The sequence below is a fragment of the Budorcas taxicolor genome, chromosome 10 (genome assembly GCF_023091745.1).
Source record: "Budorcas taxicolor isolate Tak-1 chromosome 10, Takin1.1, whole genome shotgun sequence".
Lineage (NCBI taxonomy): Eukaryota > Metazoa > Chordata > Mammalia > Artiodactyla > Bovidae > Budorcas > Budorcas taxicolor.
In genome coordinates this window covers 85,446,989-85,463,602 of record NC_068919.1, presented here as the reverse complement: position 1 = coordinate 85,463,602, position 16,614 = coordinate 85,446,989, and the positions used below count along the sequence as shown (strand labels likewise).

Here is a 16,614-nt window from a genome sequence, read left to right as displayed (position 1 = left end):
GAGATTTTTAGATCTAAAACCAGGCCTTTTGAGGAACAACAGAAGGAGCTGGGGATGTTGAGTTTGAGGAATGGAGCATATAGGAAAGGCAGTGTGGTTGCCTCCAACTGTCTGAAGGCTGGCATGTCCACTTGTTCTGTGTGGCTCTCCCATCCGATAGGAATGGATGATCTTGGCTGCAAGGGCCAGTGGCTTAAGCCATGGGGGATTTCCTGTTCATAAGAAGTATGTAGGTGCAGCCCCAGGGTTGGTCTGGCTGCTTGCTTAATGCTATTGAGGACACAGGCTTTCTCTCTTTCCAGTCTACCATGCCAAGTACATTGTCTATTCTGGCCAATAGCTGGGTTATGACCATAACCCCCTTGGTTATGGTCACATAAGCATGAGCAAGACTGCTAGAGCTCTCGGCATCTTGTCCATGCTCAAGACAAGAGGAGGAGGGAAGTAGCAGAACCAGCAGCTTTCCTTTTCCATCTGTGACTTTAAAAAAAAAAAATTCATTTATTTGGCTACACCAGGTCTTAGTTGCAGCACACGGGATCTTTGATCTTCCTTGCACCATGTGAGATCTTTAGTTGTGGCACATGGGATTTAGTTCCCTTACCAGGCATTGAACCTGTGTCCCCTGCATTGGGAGTGTGGAATCTTAGCCACCGAACCACAAAGGAGGTCCCTCATCTTTGACTTTTATAAAGAATCAAATATCTTTGCCAGAACTTGCCCTTGCTCATTACATACTTCTGCTTCTGTCTGATTGGTCTATGCAGGGTGTATGACAATCTCTACCTGCAAGGGAGGCCAGGAAAACAAGCATCTGGTGTTCCAGACTCTAACAGGAGGTGGCAAGAGAGAAGAGTAGGAACGGCTCTTGAGTATAAAAACAAGAATGTCTACCATGGTTCACCAGGGAACCCACAAGAAGTCAGATTCTGGCCAATAGCTGCCTTTGGAAGCAGCAAGTTTCTAGGTCTTAGCACAGGCTAGATGCCCGCTTGGCAAGGGGCGTTGCCAAATGGGATCCTGCAGGCAACGGAACTGAAGCAGCCTGATAGTCACATTGGGGGTGATCTAGGAATCATGAGTCTAATGGAAGGCTATGTCTCGTTTTGATTCAGTGGACTCTAGGATTAGACTGAGCAGTCATTTACTATAGTGTATAAGTGCCTGAGCTTAGAGTTCACTTCTGGTTAGGTGCACATTAGGGAGGTAACAGGAAAACCAGCTCGACAAAGTTGAGTCGGCTAATAACACTCAGGGCTTGGTTTCAGGTGGAACACTTCAAGTCTTTATTTTGAGTCATGATGTAAAAGGGACAGGACCACTTTTGCCTTTTTTCTCTCCATCATATATTATTTATGTATGTATCTGTGCCTTCTATGTCCTTGGGATTCTGGTCTTCAACAGAGGAAAGTGCCTTTATAGTTAATACAGCTCAGTGCACTTGAACCTGGGATCCCACCGATCAGAGCCACCTCTTATGATGACCAGGAAGGACTCCAGGTGCCCAGATGAGGGCCACTTGTGAAGTTTTTATGTTAGTGATTTCTGTGGGAGTTTCTTTTTAGTAATTTATTTTTCTGTTGTTGTGGCAGCAATCTGGAGGAGAACTGCTGTGTGCGCCCTCTCTACATTGACTTCCGACAGGATCTGGGCTGGAAGTGGGTCCACGAACCTAAGGGCTACTACGCCAACTTCTGCTCAGGCCCCTGCCCATACCTCCGCAGCTCAGACACAACCCACAGCACGGTATGGTACAGGGTCATGCCTTATGGGGTGCTGGGGCTGAGCTGACCAGGCCACTTGTTTAAAAAGGATGCATGATGGGCTGCATGTTGAATGAGTGGATGGATGATGATCTGGGGTGTGAAATCCCTTATGGTGAAGGTTCTGATTTGGGCCCAACTCCAGTGGGTGACATTCTACCCTTTATAACTTCCTTGCATAGTTTCAACCAGACTTTTAAGTTGTTTATTTGCTCTTGTACTATGGGAATTACTTAGCTGTCACATGCCACTCCATATGTCAGAGAATTTGGGGGCCAGAAGACTTCTACGATCTGATGCTGCTGCTGCTGCTGCTGCTAAGTCGCTTCAGTCGTGTCCAACTGTGTGCGACCCCATAGAGGGCAGCCCACCAGGCTCCTCTGTCCCTGGGATTCTCCAGGCAAGATCACTGGAGTGGGTTGCCATTTCCTTCTCCAATGCATGCATGCATGCTAAGTCATTTCAATTGTGTCCGACTCTGTGCAACCCTATGGATAGCAGCCCGCCAGGATCCTCTGTTCACAGGATTCTTCAGGCAAGAATACTGGAGTGGGTTGCCATTTCCCTCTCCATCTATGATCAGATAAAGAACTCTAATAATTAATTCTTTTCTCTTGAATGTAGAAGTTATTTTAAAAGATAATGTAAAACACACAGAAGAAGCCAACACGAAACAAAGGGAAAGAGACTAGAGAGAGAGGGAAGTCGACGACTTAAGCTAGCTTGTCTTTCTCTCCAGGGGAATCCGAGAGAGGGCAGTAACTTGTGAAGCATATTTCCTCATAGCTCCTCACCAAAGTGACCAGTTACAGCTAGGAGGAACCAACATAGGCATGCTTCTTCCCAGCCAAGAGAATTTCATGATCACTTCCAAGTCCCTTGGTTGTGGGGCTCATGCTTAAACCAATAATGCTCAGACCAGTGCCGTATGTTGCATTCCCTGTGGGCAGCAACCTGCCACTCACCCAAACTGGGTTCCTCCAGGTCCTCGGAAACAACATCTGTGGCCTATTTTGGTAGTTCAGATGGTAAAGAATTTGCTGGCAATGTAGGAGACCTGGATTTGATCCCTGGGTCAGGAAGATCCCCCTGGAGAAGGGAATGTCAACCCACTCCAGTACTGTTGCTTGGAGAACTCCATGGACAGAGGAGCCTGGCGGGCTACCGTCCTTGGGGTCTCGCAGAGTCAGACACAACTGAGCGACTAATCACGCAGACTCTGGAGCAGCCCCAAGACCTTATAGAGTCCCTGGGCCCCCGGCTTGAAGCTTGGTTTTCCCAGCCTCTCAGTGATGCCTCCCTCCCCAGGTGCTGGGCCTGTACAACACCCTGAACCCTGAAGCCTCGGCCTCCCCTTGCTGCGTACCCCAGGACTTGGAGCCCCTGACCATCCTGTACTATGTCGGGAGGACCCCCAAAGTGGAGCAGCTGTCTAACATGGTGGTGAAGTCCTGCAAGTGCAGCTGAGGCCCGACCGCCACAGGGAGAGACGAGGGATCACCACTGCCTGCCCGCCTGCCCCTCGGGAAACACAGCAGCGACGGACCTCGCCGCGAGGCCTGGGGCCCGCGACCTCCGGCTCCAGGCAGATGATGGCCGAGACGGGGGTTCCCCTTCTGGAACATTTCTTTTTCTTGCTGGGTCTGAGAATCACTGTAGTAAAGCAAGTGTGGGTTTGGTTAGGGGAAGGTCGATTTCTTCAGGAGACATGGATTTTCCATGTCAGAGGTGGTGGGGACGGAGGAAGAGGGGTGGTTGAGTTGACGCATCGCAGGGTTCACGGGATTCGGGACACCCTACGGGGGGAAGGTGGGGCAGAGAATGGCCTGGACAGGGCCAGACTGGAAGACCCTTGGTGCTGAGGTCAGATTGCTCATCCATCGCTGCCCCACGTCTGCTTGAGGGGCATCCGGATCACGTCATACCAGGCAAGCATCTTTCTTTAGGCAGGTTCCCAAGACAAAAGTCCCAGAATTGTATCTCGTACTTACCTGGGATTAAGGACAAGTCTGTTAGTTTTGCAAATTGTCCCCTGGACGTCAGTCGGCATTGAGGGTTGTTCTGGGAGAAGATCCAGGTAACGCAGGTCCCGGGGGCCATCAGCTATACTGGGCCCAATGGATATGCAGAACTCTGAGGTAGAGGGTGGGAACTGACCCTCTCTGGTCTGCTCCTTGGGTTCCTCCTCTTGCCCTCTTCCTTGATCGTTCTCCTTGGACATTTGGCTAGACACCTTCCAGGTCAGGGTGCACATGACTGGAGTTTGGGTCTCTGCAGCCTTGGGGCATCATGGATTTCCCCTCCTGACCCCCACCCCCCCACCCCGAGACCCTGTGTTCATCTGGTGTTCCTGGAAGCAGGTGCTACGACGTGAGAGGCATGCAGGGAAGTTGCACACGTGCCACACAATGACTTGGCCCCAGACGCATAGACTGAGGTATAAAGACAAATACAGATATTACTCTCAAAATCTTTGTATAAATTTTTGGGGAATCTTGGATCGTTTCATCTTCTGGAAGATTGTTTCTAAACAATAAAAGCCTTATTCTAAGGTGTAAGTCTTGACTCGTGAGGTATCCTTCTTAATTCCATGCCCACATCTAATGATCAGAGGGACCTGGAATCTGAGGGCTGAGACTCTCGAACACTGAGACGCTGCTGACTGTGAATTCCCTGGACAGTGTGCGCTGCGCTGCCCTCTGCCCGCCCTCCGCTGCCCTCTGCCCACTCTCCACACTGTTCAGGGAGTTCACAGTGGGGGGAGGGGGGCTGTACTTCATCTGTGTTTTGTTCCTTCTCACAGCGATTATCCTCAGACACACAGAGGCGGTGGCTGAGATTTGGGCAGAAATCATCTCCATTTGACCTCCATTTAACTGTGGGCAAAAATCACCTGGTGTGATTTTTGCATATGGAAATGTGTTGGCTTGTCTATTCACTATAAATTCAGGTGAGAATGAGAGAAACTGTCTGTGGCAAATGGCCTACGAATATGAGGCCAATTCTGTTCTCAGGTGGACCCTAGAAAAGCTCACTGGGGACTCCTTTTTGGAGGATGGGCCTCTTGTCAGGAAGTTTTGGGATGGAAGAGGGCAAAAAAAGCATAGCCCCATGTTCAACCTCTCATGTGAGGTCACGGGTTCCTAAGCAATGCACAATTCTACTGTGGTTTCATGTCCACCTGAAGCAATCAGCTACAATAAGTGAGGAAATGCGACCCCCGTGGACTAGCCTACCAGGCTTCTCCGTCCATGGGATTCTCCAGGCAAGAATACTGGAGTGGGTTACCATTTCCTCCTCCAGGGTATCTTCCCGACCCAGGGATCGAACCTGGGTCTCCTGCATTGGAGGCAGACGCTTTAACCTCTGAGCCACCAGGGAAGATCTACTGAAATTACCACTGGTTAAAAAAAGAAAAACTTTCTGAAGCTAAAATTTGAGGGTGTAGGATGTGTACAATATGTTGGTGCCTGTATGTATGTGTCTGTCTCTGTGTGTGTTCACCTTGCTCCTTCTTGAGTTGTCCCAAATTAAACTGAATTTGGTCACTAAGACTCTCCTCCTGCTTTGTCTACACCCAGCCAATTCTGAGGGCTCCTCTCTCACACTCCATCCCACATGACACCCATTTACTTCCACTTTTATTTCAGGAACTATGTCCTGTCTTACCAAAGGGAGCCCGTGGGTCTGGAGAGGAGATACAGCATGCTTAGCTCATCAGCCATGGCTACAGCCAGATTTTCAGTCTGTTCATTGATGGCAGTTCTTCTCAAATGTCAGTGGGTGAAAGAATCACCCAAGTGCTTATTTAAAACATGTAATTTCAGGCTGCAGCTTTAGAGACGTTGTTATGGCTGGGTTAGGTCCAGCCTACCTAGAAACTGTACTTTGAGAAGTAGTGCCTTATAGCTGATATTATTGGTCCTTGAGGCTTAACTGAGAAGAGGGAAATCATCTTACAGGCCCTAGAATACCACCCCCTTCCCATCCCCGGCTATTTATTGGCCGAACCATGGCCATGTGGGATCTTAGTTCCCCAACCAGGGATCAAACTCAATCCCCCTGCAGTGGAAGCATGGAGTCTTAACCTCTTAATCACTGGACCACCAGGGAAGTTCCAGACTCTCCTTTTTATCCAGCCTCATTAGACATCACTAGAACACTGGCCTCTGTGTTCACCCTAAGGAACCAAGGCCATGAGCAGTGTTTCCTGAAGGATCCCAAAGAAAAACAGCCCCACTGTGATTCCAAATCTTCTGTGTTAGGGCTCTATTCTTATCTTAGCTGATACAAATATGGGCAGGGGTCTGAAGCCCAGCCTCCCTGTTCCACCTGTCACTTATAGGCACTACAGAAACCTAAACCATTTTTCTGTCCATCTTTTAAAATATGTGCCCCTTTGGGGGAAGGGTAAAGAGGGGCTCTTTAAGGGTAAAGAAGGAGGATCATATGATTTGCTCAGTTTGTTACCAAGAGAAGTCCAGTACCAATAATAATGACATTAAAATACTTGGGTAAATGAAGGAAGACACCTGGAGTTCTGGTCTTACACTTGATCAGCACGTGGTGAATGTAATAAGCAATTAGCCTGAGGAGTCAGTTCTGATGGTTATCTAGGGCAATTCTAAACACTCCAGTTGGTCAAGAAGTTCTTTTACTGGACTCATACCTTCCTATGCTCTTTTATAAAAAGAACTGTATGGTATGTCTCCCCAAATACCTTATTTCCCAGTTCTACACATCAGCAGGGGGCTATGGGGGGATTCTAATTTGTCTACTAATAAATTCATAACCAAATTAGCAGAACAGTTAAGATGGTCCTCAAACTACTCAGAAGTCTCAGGAACATCTGAATGCATTCTCTCTTCTCTCCTGCAACTGACAGACTTCATTCCTCACGAAGAAAGAGAAGGCATGTGCTCAAACCTGTTTTCATTCACCAAGAAGGCAACGGAGGCCCTCTTCTCTCCGCCTTTCTGGGTGTCCTTTTTTTTTAGGATTTCAGTGCTGAATCTCTACCACCTTGTTGTAGAAACTCCAGATGTTGGATTCTCCTCCAGTAACTTCCTGTGGTAGCTAAGTTAACCTTTAGTGGGCCCTGCAGCCACCTTTTAACCTTCTCTGGAAGCCAGAGAGAAGACCTGGCTAGGGTCCACCTAGGATGGATGAGGAAGCATGAAAGCCGAGGCTAAGCAGGAAGCAGCCAGGGGCGGAGCTATATCATTCTGATGAACTGTTTAGGTAAACACTGTGCAACTGGATACAAATTCACATGTCATGGGAGGACCCGCCTGCTGTGGTCTGGTAATGGAGACGAGTGCATGCAGGTGCTGGAACTTCCCTTGGGGACGAGCCTGGACCCACCATCTGCTGAAACCAAATGTAAGAACAAAACATCTCTTTTAGAGCTCACATTTCTTAACCAAAGTTTAAAAAATTGCCCAGCAATGAAGTAAAATGAGTTGATCCCATTTCAGTCTTGTTTGTGAATACTGATTGTTGGGAAATTAGTAAATGGAAAAAAAAATAAAAATAGACTTACTTTATTAATTTTAGAAATCAGTTAATTCCAAAGGGTGCGTTCACTGTGGCCCATGTGGTCAGCGGCACACCGACTTTTGTCTTTACGCCCCCGGGGAAACTTGTGATGCAAGCCCCCCTTTCTCCCAAACCCTCCGGAAAGGGAAGAACAGCTTTGGTATATAACGTCATTGGGATTATAGGTTTGTAGGAGGTAAAGCTTAATACTGCAAAGTCTGGAAAAGAAGAGGAAGCAAAATGCAAATAGCCAAAGAGCCTCTTTTATATCATCTGTGTGGTAGCAGGAGAGGGGCAGAGAAGACCTAAGCAGGTGGGGGAAGGGAGGGGGAAAGGAAAAGACACGCGTGTGCTCAGATGGGGTATATATCGCATCCGCTGAAGGTCCCTGCTGCCAAGTCCCATCGAAACCCAGCTGATACGTTTCCCTGTCGTCTCAGGACAAGCCTGCACTGGCTGATGGGCAACAGTCTAGTGCCACTTCTGCTGGAAGGCATTGGGGACTGAAGCAGCAAAAAAATACTCTGGACCCCTTGCAGCACTGGTGAGTGCTTCACTGGAGTCAGGCACCCAGGGGTGGTGGAGCAGTGAGCAGGTTCCTCCTCCGCGGGTCTGTGCTTCATCTTTTAGTGTGAATGGGATCTGGAAGAGAGGAAGTCAACCACTGAGAATCGGACATGAGCATGTGGGCTTGTACTAATCTGTGGCAATGTTTGGATAAGTTAGCGTTACTGAAGAATAAAGTAGCTGTGGCCCAGATAAATGAAGGTCACTTGAAAGTAGAAAACTATTCAGTAAATAATTTTTTAGGTTTATTTTTTAATTGGAGGATAACTGCCTTACAATGTTGTGTGGGTTTCTGCCATACAACACCATGAATCGGCCATAAGTATACACGTGTCCCCTCCCTCTTGAACCTCCCTCCCACCCTTCTAGGTTGTCACCGAGCACTGGGTTGAGCTCTTCTTAACTACTTTTGTTGGAAACCGTTCTAAACACTCTCATTTTGCCACTGCTGCTTTTTTGTGTAGACCTCTTAGTTTCTCCTGGCCCCCTACAAGAACACTTACCCCTTTTGCTTCTTCAATAAAAGATGCTAAATACAAGCTACCCTTTTCTCGAACCTCAGAGTCAGCATTGTTAGCATTCAATATTGAACTGCGTGGAAAAACTATTCTATGTATGCTCCAGTTTGTCTAAATCTTCCTTCCATGTAGGGTTATCAGGTAACACTTGACCTTGTATCCCCTGCGCTAGCCCCCAAATATATCCCTACACTCCTCCATCCAGTTTAGGAAAAGGAACATTACCACTACCTCAAATCCCCTGCGCTGCTGCTGCTAAGTCACTTCAGTTGTGTCCAACTCTGTGCGACCCCATAAACGGCAGCCCACCAGGCTCCTCTGTCCCTCGGATTCTCCAGGCAAGAATATTGGACTGGGGTCCCATTCCCTTCTCCAAAGCATGCATGCTAAGTTGCTTCAGTCATGTCCGACTCTGTCCTCTGTAGGCAAGAGTACTTGGAAGGGGTTGCCATTTCCTTCTCCAGTGAGACTCTCTTAATTCTTTCCCATCCCCACTATCCTGCATTTTGGGTTTATCTTTCCCTTGTTTGCTTTTTAAAAAAAAAACAGGTTTGGTTACTATATATACTCATATCCTAAACATTATATTTCAGCTTTATGTAGGTTTGAATTTTACAATGCTATTTCGTTATGTGACTATTCTTACATGTGATCTCAGCACACAACTGGAAGAATTTCTTTAGATAGATACTTAGGAGTGGAATTGTTGGGTCATAAATACTTGCATCTTCAACCCTCTAAAAATAATGCCAGATTATTTTTGAAAGCAGTTGTACCAATTCACACCCCCTCTGACAGAGTAAGAGCCCCAACCCCTGGCCTTCTCTATATGTGGAAAAGTGGTATTGCCTGAGTATAAAATTTTTGTGAATCGACTGAGATACGATGGTATCCTACTGTGGCATCTGCCTGATTAGGAATGAGGTTGAACATTTTTTCAAGTTTATCTAGTATTACACATACATATTTTTTCTTCAACAAAATTCCAGGACATGCCTTTTGCTTATTTTCCAATTGAGTCATTGCTTTTTAATGTTTTTAAATAGATCTATTGGGATATAATTCCATACCATTCAATTTATCCATTTAAGGTGTAAAATTCAGTGGCTTTTAGTATATCCACTGTACATCCATCACCACAATCAGGTCTAGAACATTTTCACTGAAATGAAATGAAAACCCACACCTCTTAGCCGTCACCCCCGTACATCGCATGCCCCCACCCCTCGGTACCCATTAATCTCTTTCTATCTCTGTGGATTTGCCTATTCTGTTGTTGTCGTCGTGCAGTCTCTAAGCTGTGTCTGACTCTTTGCAGCCCCTTGGACGGCAGCACTCCAGGCTCTTCTGTCTGTTATTATCTAACATTGCCTATTCTGTGTGCTCAGTCGCTTCAGTCGTGTCCGACTCTAGGACTCCATGGTCTGCAGTCTGCCAGGCTCCTCTCTGTCCATGGGATTTTCCAGGCAAGAACACTGGAATGGGTTGCCATGCCCCGCTCCAGGGGATCTTCCCAACCCAGGGGCTGAATGTGCATCTTCTGCAGCTCCTGCCTTGCAGGCAGATTCTTTACCGCTGAGCCATCAGAGAAGCCCATTCTGGACATTGCATATTAAGTGGAATCCTTTAGTATGCAGTCCTTTGTGTCTGGCTTCTGTCACTTACCATAATGTTTTCAGAGGGGGTTCATCTCACAGAATGCATCAGTATTCTATTCCTTGAACGGCTGAGTAATGCTCCCTTGTGTATATATACTACATTTACTCACTCATTAGTTGCTGGATGTTTGGGCTGTTACCACCTCTTGGATATTACTAATAATCTGCTATAAACACTCAAGTGCAAATTTTTGTTTGGACATATGTCTTCATTTGGGTTATATACATAGGAGTAGAATTGCTGGGTTATAATGGTAATTCTATGTTTAACGGTTTGAGGACCTGCCAAACTGTTTTCCAAAGTAGGTGCACCATTTTGGATTTCCACAAGCAGGGTATAAAGCTTCTAATTTCTTCACATCCTCGTCGACACTTATTATTGTCTTTTTTTGAATATTGCCATCCTGGTGGGTATGAAATGATATTCTGTTGTGGTTCTGATTTGCATTTACTTAGAAAGTAATCCTGTTGAGAATGTTTTCATATGCTAATTTCCATGCATATCTTCTGTGGAGAAACGTCTTGTTCAGATCCTTCGCCCATTTAAAAAACTGAGTTGTCTTTTCAATTAATGAGTTGTAAGACTTCTCTACATATTCTAGATGTAAGTCCTTTATTACATACATAATTTGCAAACATTTTCTCCCATTCTGTGGTTTGTCATTTCATTTTGATGGTGTCCTCTGAAGCACAAAATGTAAAAATTTTGATGATGTCCAGTTTGTCTATTTTATACTTTTGATGTCATATCTAAGAAACTACTTACTGATTTTTAAAGTCTTTGCTTAATACCTGGACACTAATTTTTTGAAGGTATGTTAAAATACCCTCACTGAGTTTGTGACTTGTTTCTTCAATCTCTTTAGAGTATCTTTTTTTGTAGAGGTTGTTTCATGATTTATTAATTTATAAGTAAAGTCCTATTCAGAGATAAAAATTAGGTTGCATTTTTAGATATACACTTAACAAGTGACCTTTCCAGAAAATGACTTTGTTTTAAATGTTAAGACTTCCAGAATATCCAGGGCAGTCACCATAAAAAAACAGATGATTTCTTTTAAAAACTTCTTAAAATTAAAAATTTCAAACATGCACACAAACTAGAAGGGCATCAGACACTTTCCTGTTCCCATCCTCTAGCTTTGATCAGCATCAGCATCCTACAATCCTTCTTTTATTTCTCTCCCTGTGCATGCTTTTTCTTCTGGAATACTTCATAGAAAACCCAAGATAACACATCATGTTATCCATAAATGCTTTAGCATCTATTTCATGTAGGTAAGGACTCAAGGATAAAAGGAAAACAAATCAACCCCCCACCCCCCAGCGTAGTTATGGTGTCTTAGAAGTTCTTAATTTGAACAAAGTCAAATTGATCAGTTTTCACCTTTCTAGTTTGCACTTTGGGGATCTGAGAAAGCTTTTCCTTACATTATATATTGTCATATACTGTCTTATAAAATATGGACACTTTTGCTTCTGTATTTAAGTATTTCAGTCCAAACTAAAATTGTGTACAGGATGAAGCACAGATCTACTTTCATTTTTTCTTACACAATAACAAAATTTCCTAGCATTATTTATTGAAAAATCTACCCTTTCCTCCTTTAACTGCAGTATTTCTCTACCATACACTGTTTCCATGTAGAAGAAACACAGTTCACTGTGCCAACACCACATTTTCTTAAGTTCTTTACCTTGATAATAATTCTGGTTATGTGGTAAGACAAGTCACATATGGCCCCCTATCTCTCATTACTATTGTGTAAGAGTATAAGGGTTATACTTGGCCTTTTTCTCTTCCAGGTAAATTTCAGAATCAACTTAAGCTTTAAAAAAAATGAACAACTAACATCCTCTTCTCCAGTCTACAGATCAATTTTGGAGTGAACTGACATCTTACCAAACTGATTTTTAATATATGAACATGTTTCTCTCTTCACTGTTTTTTTTTTTTTTGTTTTCCTAAGTGACTCTACATAGGGTTTTATAATTTTTTAAACACTAGGTTTTAACTATTTTTGTTAGATTCTTCCCTAGGTGTAGTATATGTTTTCATGATTATAACTTTGATACAAAGAGTCTGTGCTAAGTAGCTTCGGTCGTGTCTGACTCTTTGTGACCCCTTGGACTGTCACCCGCCAGGCTCCTCTGTCCATGGGATTTCCAGACAAGAATACAGGAGTGGACTGCCAAGCCCTCCTCCAGGGGATCTTCCCAACCCAGGGATGGAACCCGCGTCTCTTATGTCTCCTGCACTGGCAGGTGGGTTCTTTACCACCACCACCACCTGGGAAGCCCGACACAAAGGGTATCTTTTCTATAATCTGTAATTGATTTTGGAAAATGCTTGTAAAGCTAATAATTTACTTGAATACTTGTTTTGGGTTTCCAATCAGACAGATGCATTATGTGAGAATAATGACAGATTTTCTTCAGTCCTTTCTTCGTTTTTCCCTTGTGCTACTTTATTGACCAGGACTTTCAGTACAACATTCAATAGAAGTGACGGGTTCCCTTGTCCTGCTCTGCACCTTAAAGGAAATATTTTCAAGGTTTCCCAACTAATAGTATGATAGTTACTGTTGACTTTTTGTAGAGATATTCTATTATTAGGTTCTTTTCTGAGTTAGCTAGGAATTTTTTTAAGTCATGAAAGTACTGAATTTATCAAATGCTCATTCTGTATCCATTGAGAGGAGCATATCATTTTTTTCCCCTTTGATCTGTTACTGTAGAAAATTATGAGTCCATTTTAAAATATGACACAATCCTTGAAGTTCTAGGTGGACCTAACTTGATCATGATTTTTTTTTTTTTTAACATTATTGGGCTCAGTTCGCTAAGGCTGTAGCCAGATTTTTTCACATTTATATCCACAATTAAGAAATTATAATTTCAGAACTTGTAGGGTAGACTGTCTTTGTTAGGTCTTGCTATTAAGACAATAATAAGAGTTAGGGTGTTACTCCTTTTCCTTGACTCTGAAACAGTTTATAGAAGATTCGTAGATGTGGTTCTTAGATGTCCAGTAAAACTATAAAAGCCTAGGGTTGAGCTTGTGAGAAGACTTGTTCTTGACTCAGTTTCCTAATAAGTAAAATAATATCTGGGCTTTATATTTCTTCTTTAGTAAATTTTTGTAAGCTAACTACTAAAATTGTATCCATCCCTGGTAGCTCAGCTGGTAAAGACTCTTCCTGCAATGTAGGAGATGCCAGTTTGATTCCTGGGTCAGGAAGATCCTATGGAGAAGGGATAGGCTACCCACTCCAGTATTCTTGGGCTTCCCTGGTGGCTCAGATGGTAAAGAATCAGCCTGCAGTGTGGGAGACTTGGGTTCAATCCCTGGGTTGAGAAGATACCCTGGAGAAGGGCATGGCAACCCACTCCAGTATGCTTGCCTAGAGAATCCCCATGGACAGAGGAGCCTGGTGGGCTACAGTCTATGGGGTCACAAAGAGCTGGACGCCACTGAGTGACTAAGCACACACATCCATCTCAACAAAGTTTTAAAAATGTATCAAAACAAGGTTATTCATAGTATCTTCCTACCATCTGTTTTTTCTCTGAAGCATGTATAATGTCTCTATTTGTTCCTCACAACCCTATGTTTATTTTCTATTTTGTTAATTTCCTCTTTTATCTTTATTATCTTTGAATTTATGTTGTTCTTTTTTTAACTTCTTAAATCGGACACTTAGCACATTAACTTTCAGCCTCTCCCCCTTTCCCTAGCATAAATTTGCCTTTAATATTCCTCAGGTTTTGATAAACAGTGTTTCCTAACTACGATTTTTTGGATAAATTAACTCTTTCTTAGTTTCTAAACACACGAGACTCTTCACTTATTCTTCTGTTATTGGATTGTGATCCAGGAAGATGGTCTTTGAAATGTGATTTAAAGCCTACTACATAGATTCTACAGATACTAATGTTTGTTATGTGCTTACACAGCATGATGTTCTACACACATTATGTCAAGTCTGTTAACTGAGTAGTTCAAACTTCCTAAAATGTTTTCAAGATTTTCAGACTGCTTGATTTAGCAATTACTGAGTCACATTAAAACATTCCATAACGAAGATGGATTTGTCTGCTCCTCTTTGTGGTTAAGTTTTGCCCAATATATATATATTTTTTTATAACTATTCATTTTATTTAATTTAAAAAATCACTCAATATGCTAGTTAAAATAAGTCCACAAGGAAAGGTTAAATACTTTCTTGATGAATTTTTACAACGTTTTGCCAAAATGTAGTGATTCCTTTTATTTTTCAATATACTTTTTGCCTTAAAATCTATTTTGTCTGATGACTATAAGTGTACCCTCCTAGTATATCTTTTTCCAACCTTTCCTTTCATGCTTTTTCATATACTTATGATTGAGATGTATCTCTAATTTTAAGTAGTCTACAAGTGGCTGCTTAAAACCAAGGCTGACAATATATCCTCTTCTGGTTGGCCACTTCTCCCCACCTCCACTGCTAGTATCTTGCCCCGTCTGACGCAGCAGCCACAGAGATGATACCAGATCCAAAGTCAGCTCCTGCACGCCTCTACCTGGAATGCTCTGATGGCTCGCACTTCGCTCAAAAGGGAAGCACAGGTCCTTTCCTTAGCTTGTGGGGTCTTCGGGATCTGACCCCTCATCATCTCTGAGGCCCATCTGTGCCCACTCTTCCTTGCTCCCTACTGGCCTGCTTGTCTTTCCCAAACACGGCAGCCACGATCCCTTTCAAGGCAGGCGCGCGCACTGTGCCCTCTGCTTGGAATTCCCTTCCCTCGTCACCGCCAGTTCAGGCCCTCACCCCCTTCAGGTCTTCACTCAAACGCCACCCTTCCTGACTACTGCTCAGCACAGTGCCTCTCCTCACTCCCCGTTTCCTTTCACGGCTTCACTTTTTCTCTGGAACACTCACCACTATCTAATGCACGATTCGTGTTACTTACTTGGTTTCCTGTCTCTCTCCCATTAGGGAGTTTTGGTTATTTTGTTCACTGCTCTGAGCTGTGTGCCTAGTGCTGACCAGTGTGTAGCACGTAGTGTGGTTTAGGGCTAAGTTGTGTCCGACCCTTTGGCCACCCCATGAACTGTAGTCAGCCAGGCTCCTTTGTCCATGGGATTTTCACATAGCAGATGCTCAGTAAATATCTGTCCAATGAATCAGTCTCTCACCGGAACATTTAGTTCATTCACATTTCTGTAATTACTAATATTTTAATTTACTTCCACGATCTTAAATCGCACTTTCTATGTGTTCTACCTTTTCTGTGTTTTCTTATGGATTTGTCATTTTTATCATCTCGTTTCCTCTCTACTATTTTGGAAGTTTCACATTTGTAACCTTTTAGTAATTACTCTGCTCCCTTCTGCATTTGTATAAAGCATGTATGGCTGAAGTTATCAATATCTTCATCTTTTCATTGTACTATGTCGGGTTAGATGCCTCTGACTCTGATCATACCTTCTCTTTTGATTTATATGATACTGATGTTGGATATTTTCATTCCCTTCCTCTCCCTTGTAGCCTCACAAGAACATCATTATTACTTCACTGGTTATTATGTTTATATTTGTCCACATTTTTATACAGTCTTTGCTCATGATTCCTCCTTGCATCTCAGACCTTTTTCTGGCATCATCTTTCTCTATTTGAAATACATTCTTTAGGTTCTTTCCTTTTGTGGCGGTTTGTTAGGGGCAAATTCTTCAGGGCTTTATATGTTAAAAAGTGTCTTTTTTTTCATCCTCATCTATGAAATGCTTTAAACATGCTTTAGGTTTGGTAATTCTTTCTTGTCATCAACGGTAAGGTTTCCACCACCTCTGTTGAGGAGTATGCTGGCACCCTTTGGTAAGGCTTCTTTGCTCTCTAGCTGCTTTTAACATCTTTCCTTTGTCTCTGGCATTCTAAAGTTTAAGCATGGTGTGTCTAGGTGTGGATTTCTTGCGATTCACTGCAATTTGTGTATCTTTCATCAGCCTTGGAAAGTTTTTAGCCATTAGCTCTTCAAATATTGCCCTGTCCCATTTTTCTTTCCGGAACTCCAATTAGATAGCTATTAGGGCTTCTCGCTTGGTTTTCCACCGTTTTATTATTTTTTTCTGTACTACATTTCAGATAGTTTCTTTAAAAGCAACTTCAGCTCATTGAATCTCTCTTCAGCTGGATCTAATCTGTACTGAAGCCCATCTGTTGATTTTTAAACTTTAATTACTGTATTTTTTTCTATTCTGAAAGTGCTACTTAGTTCTTTTTCTCAAATCTGTTTGGTCATAATTTTAATCTCTTGGTTTTACTCATAGTTTCACTCCCTCTTTTAATTTCTCTAAACATATGAGCAAGTTTTTTTGTTTGTTTTTAACTATTAAAAAAAATCTATTTATTTTATTTTATTTTTACTTTATTTTACCTTACAATACTGTATAGGTTTTGCCATACATTGACATGAATCCAGCACGGGTGTATATGCGTTCCCAAACATGAACCCCCCTCCCACCTCCCTCCCCATAACATCTCTCTGGGTATTGTGGTGGTTTCTGTCATCCATCAACATGGAACAGCC

The 16,614-nt window shown here is 43.3% G+C and overlaps 2 protein-coding genes and 1 non-coding gene across 4 annotated transcripts in view; 1 reads left to right on the top strand and 2 right to left on the bottom strand.

The window, feature by feature from the left end:
- TGFB3 (transforming growth factor beta 3) overlaps positions 1-4,162 on the top strand; it is a 31,791-nt gene extending 27,629 nt beyond the window's left edge. For both annotated transcript variants that reach the window (XM_052646370.1, XM_052646369.1), the window contains 2 exons: positions 1,593-1,746; positions 3,072-4,162. In XM_052646370.1, coding sequence (XP_052502330.1) covers positions 1,593-1,746; positions 3,072-3,230 — 313 coding nt within the window. In that variant the 3' untranslated portion in view covers positions 3,231-4,162. The remainder of the gene's footprint in view (positions 1-1,592; positions 1,747-3,071) is intronic.
- Positions 4,163-5,072: 910 nt separating this feature from the next.
- Positions 5,073-5,144, bottom strand: TRNAW-CCA (transfer RNA tryptophan (anticodon CCA)). Its single transcript has one exon. It is a non-coding gene; the product is annotated as a tRNA-Trp (tRNA).
- Positions 5,145-7,404: 2,260 nt separating this feature from the next.
- Positions 7,405-16,614, bottom strand: part of TTLL5 (tubulin tyrosine ligase like 5) — a 307,681-nt gene continuing 298,471 nt past the window's right edge. The window contains exon 34 of the mRNA XM_052646434.1: positions 7,405-7,943. Within this exon, the coding sequence (XP_052502394.1) occupies positions 7,773-7,943 (171 nt within the window). The 3' untranslated portion in view covers positions 7,405-7,772. The remainder of the gene's footprint in view (positions 7,944-16,614) is intronic.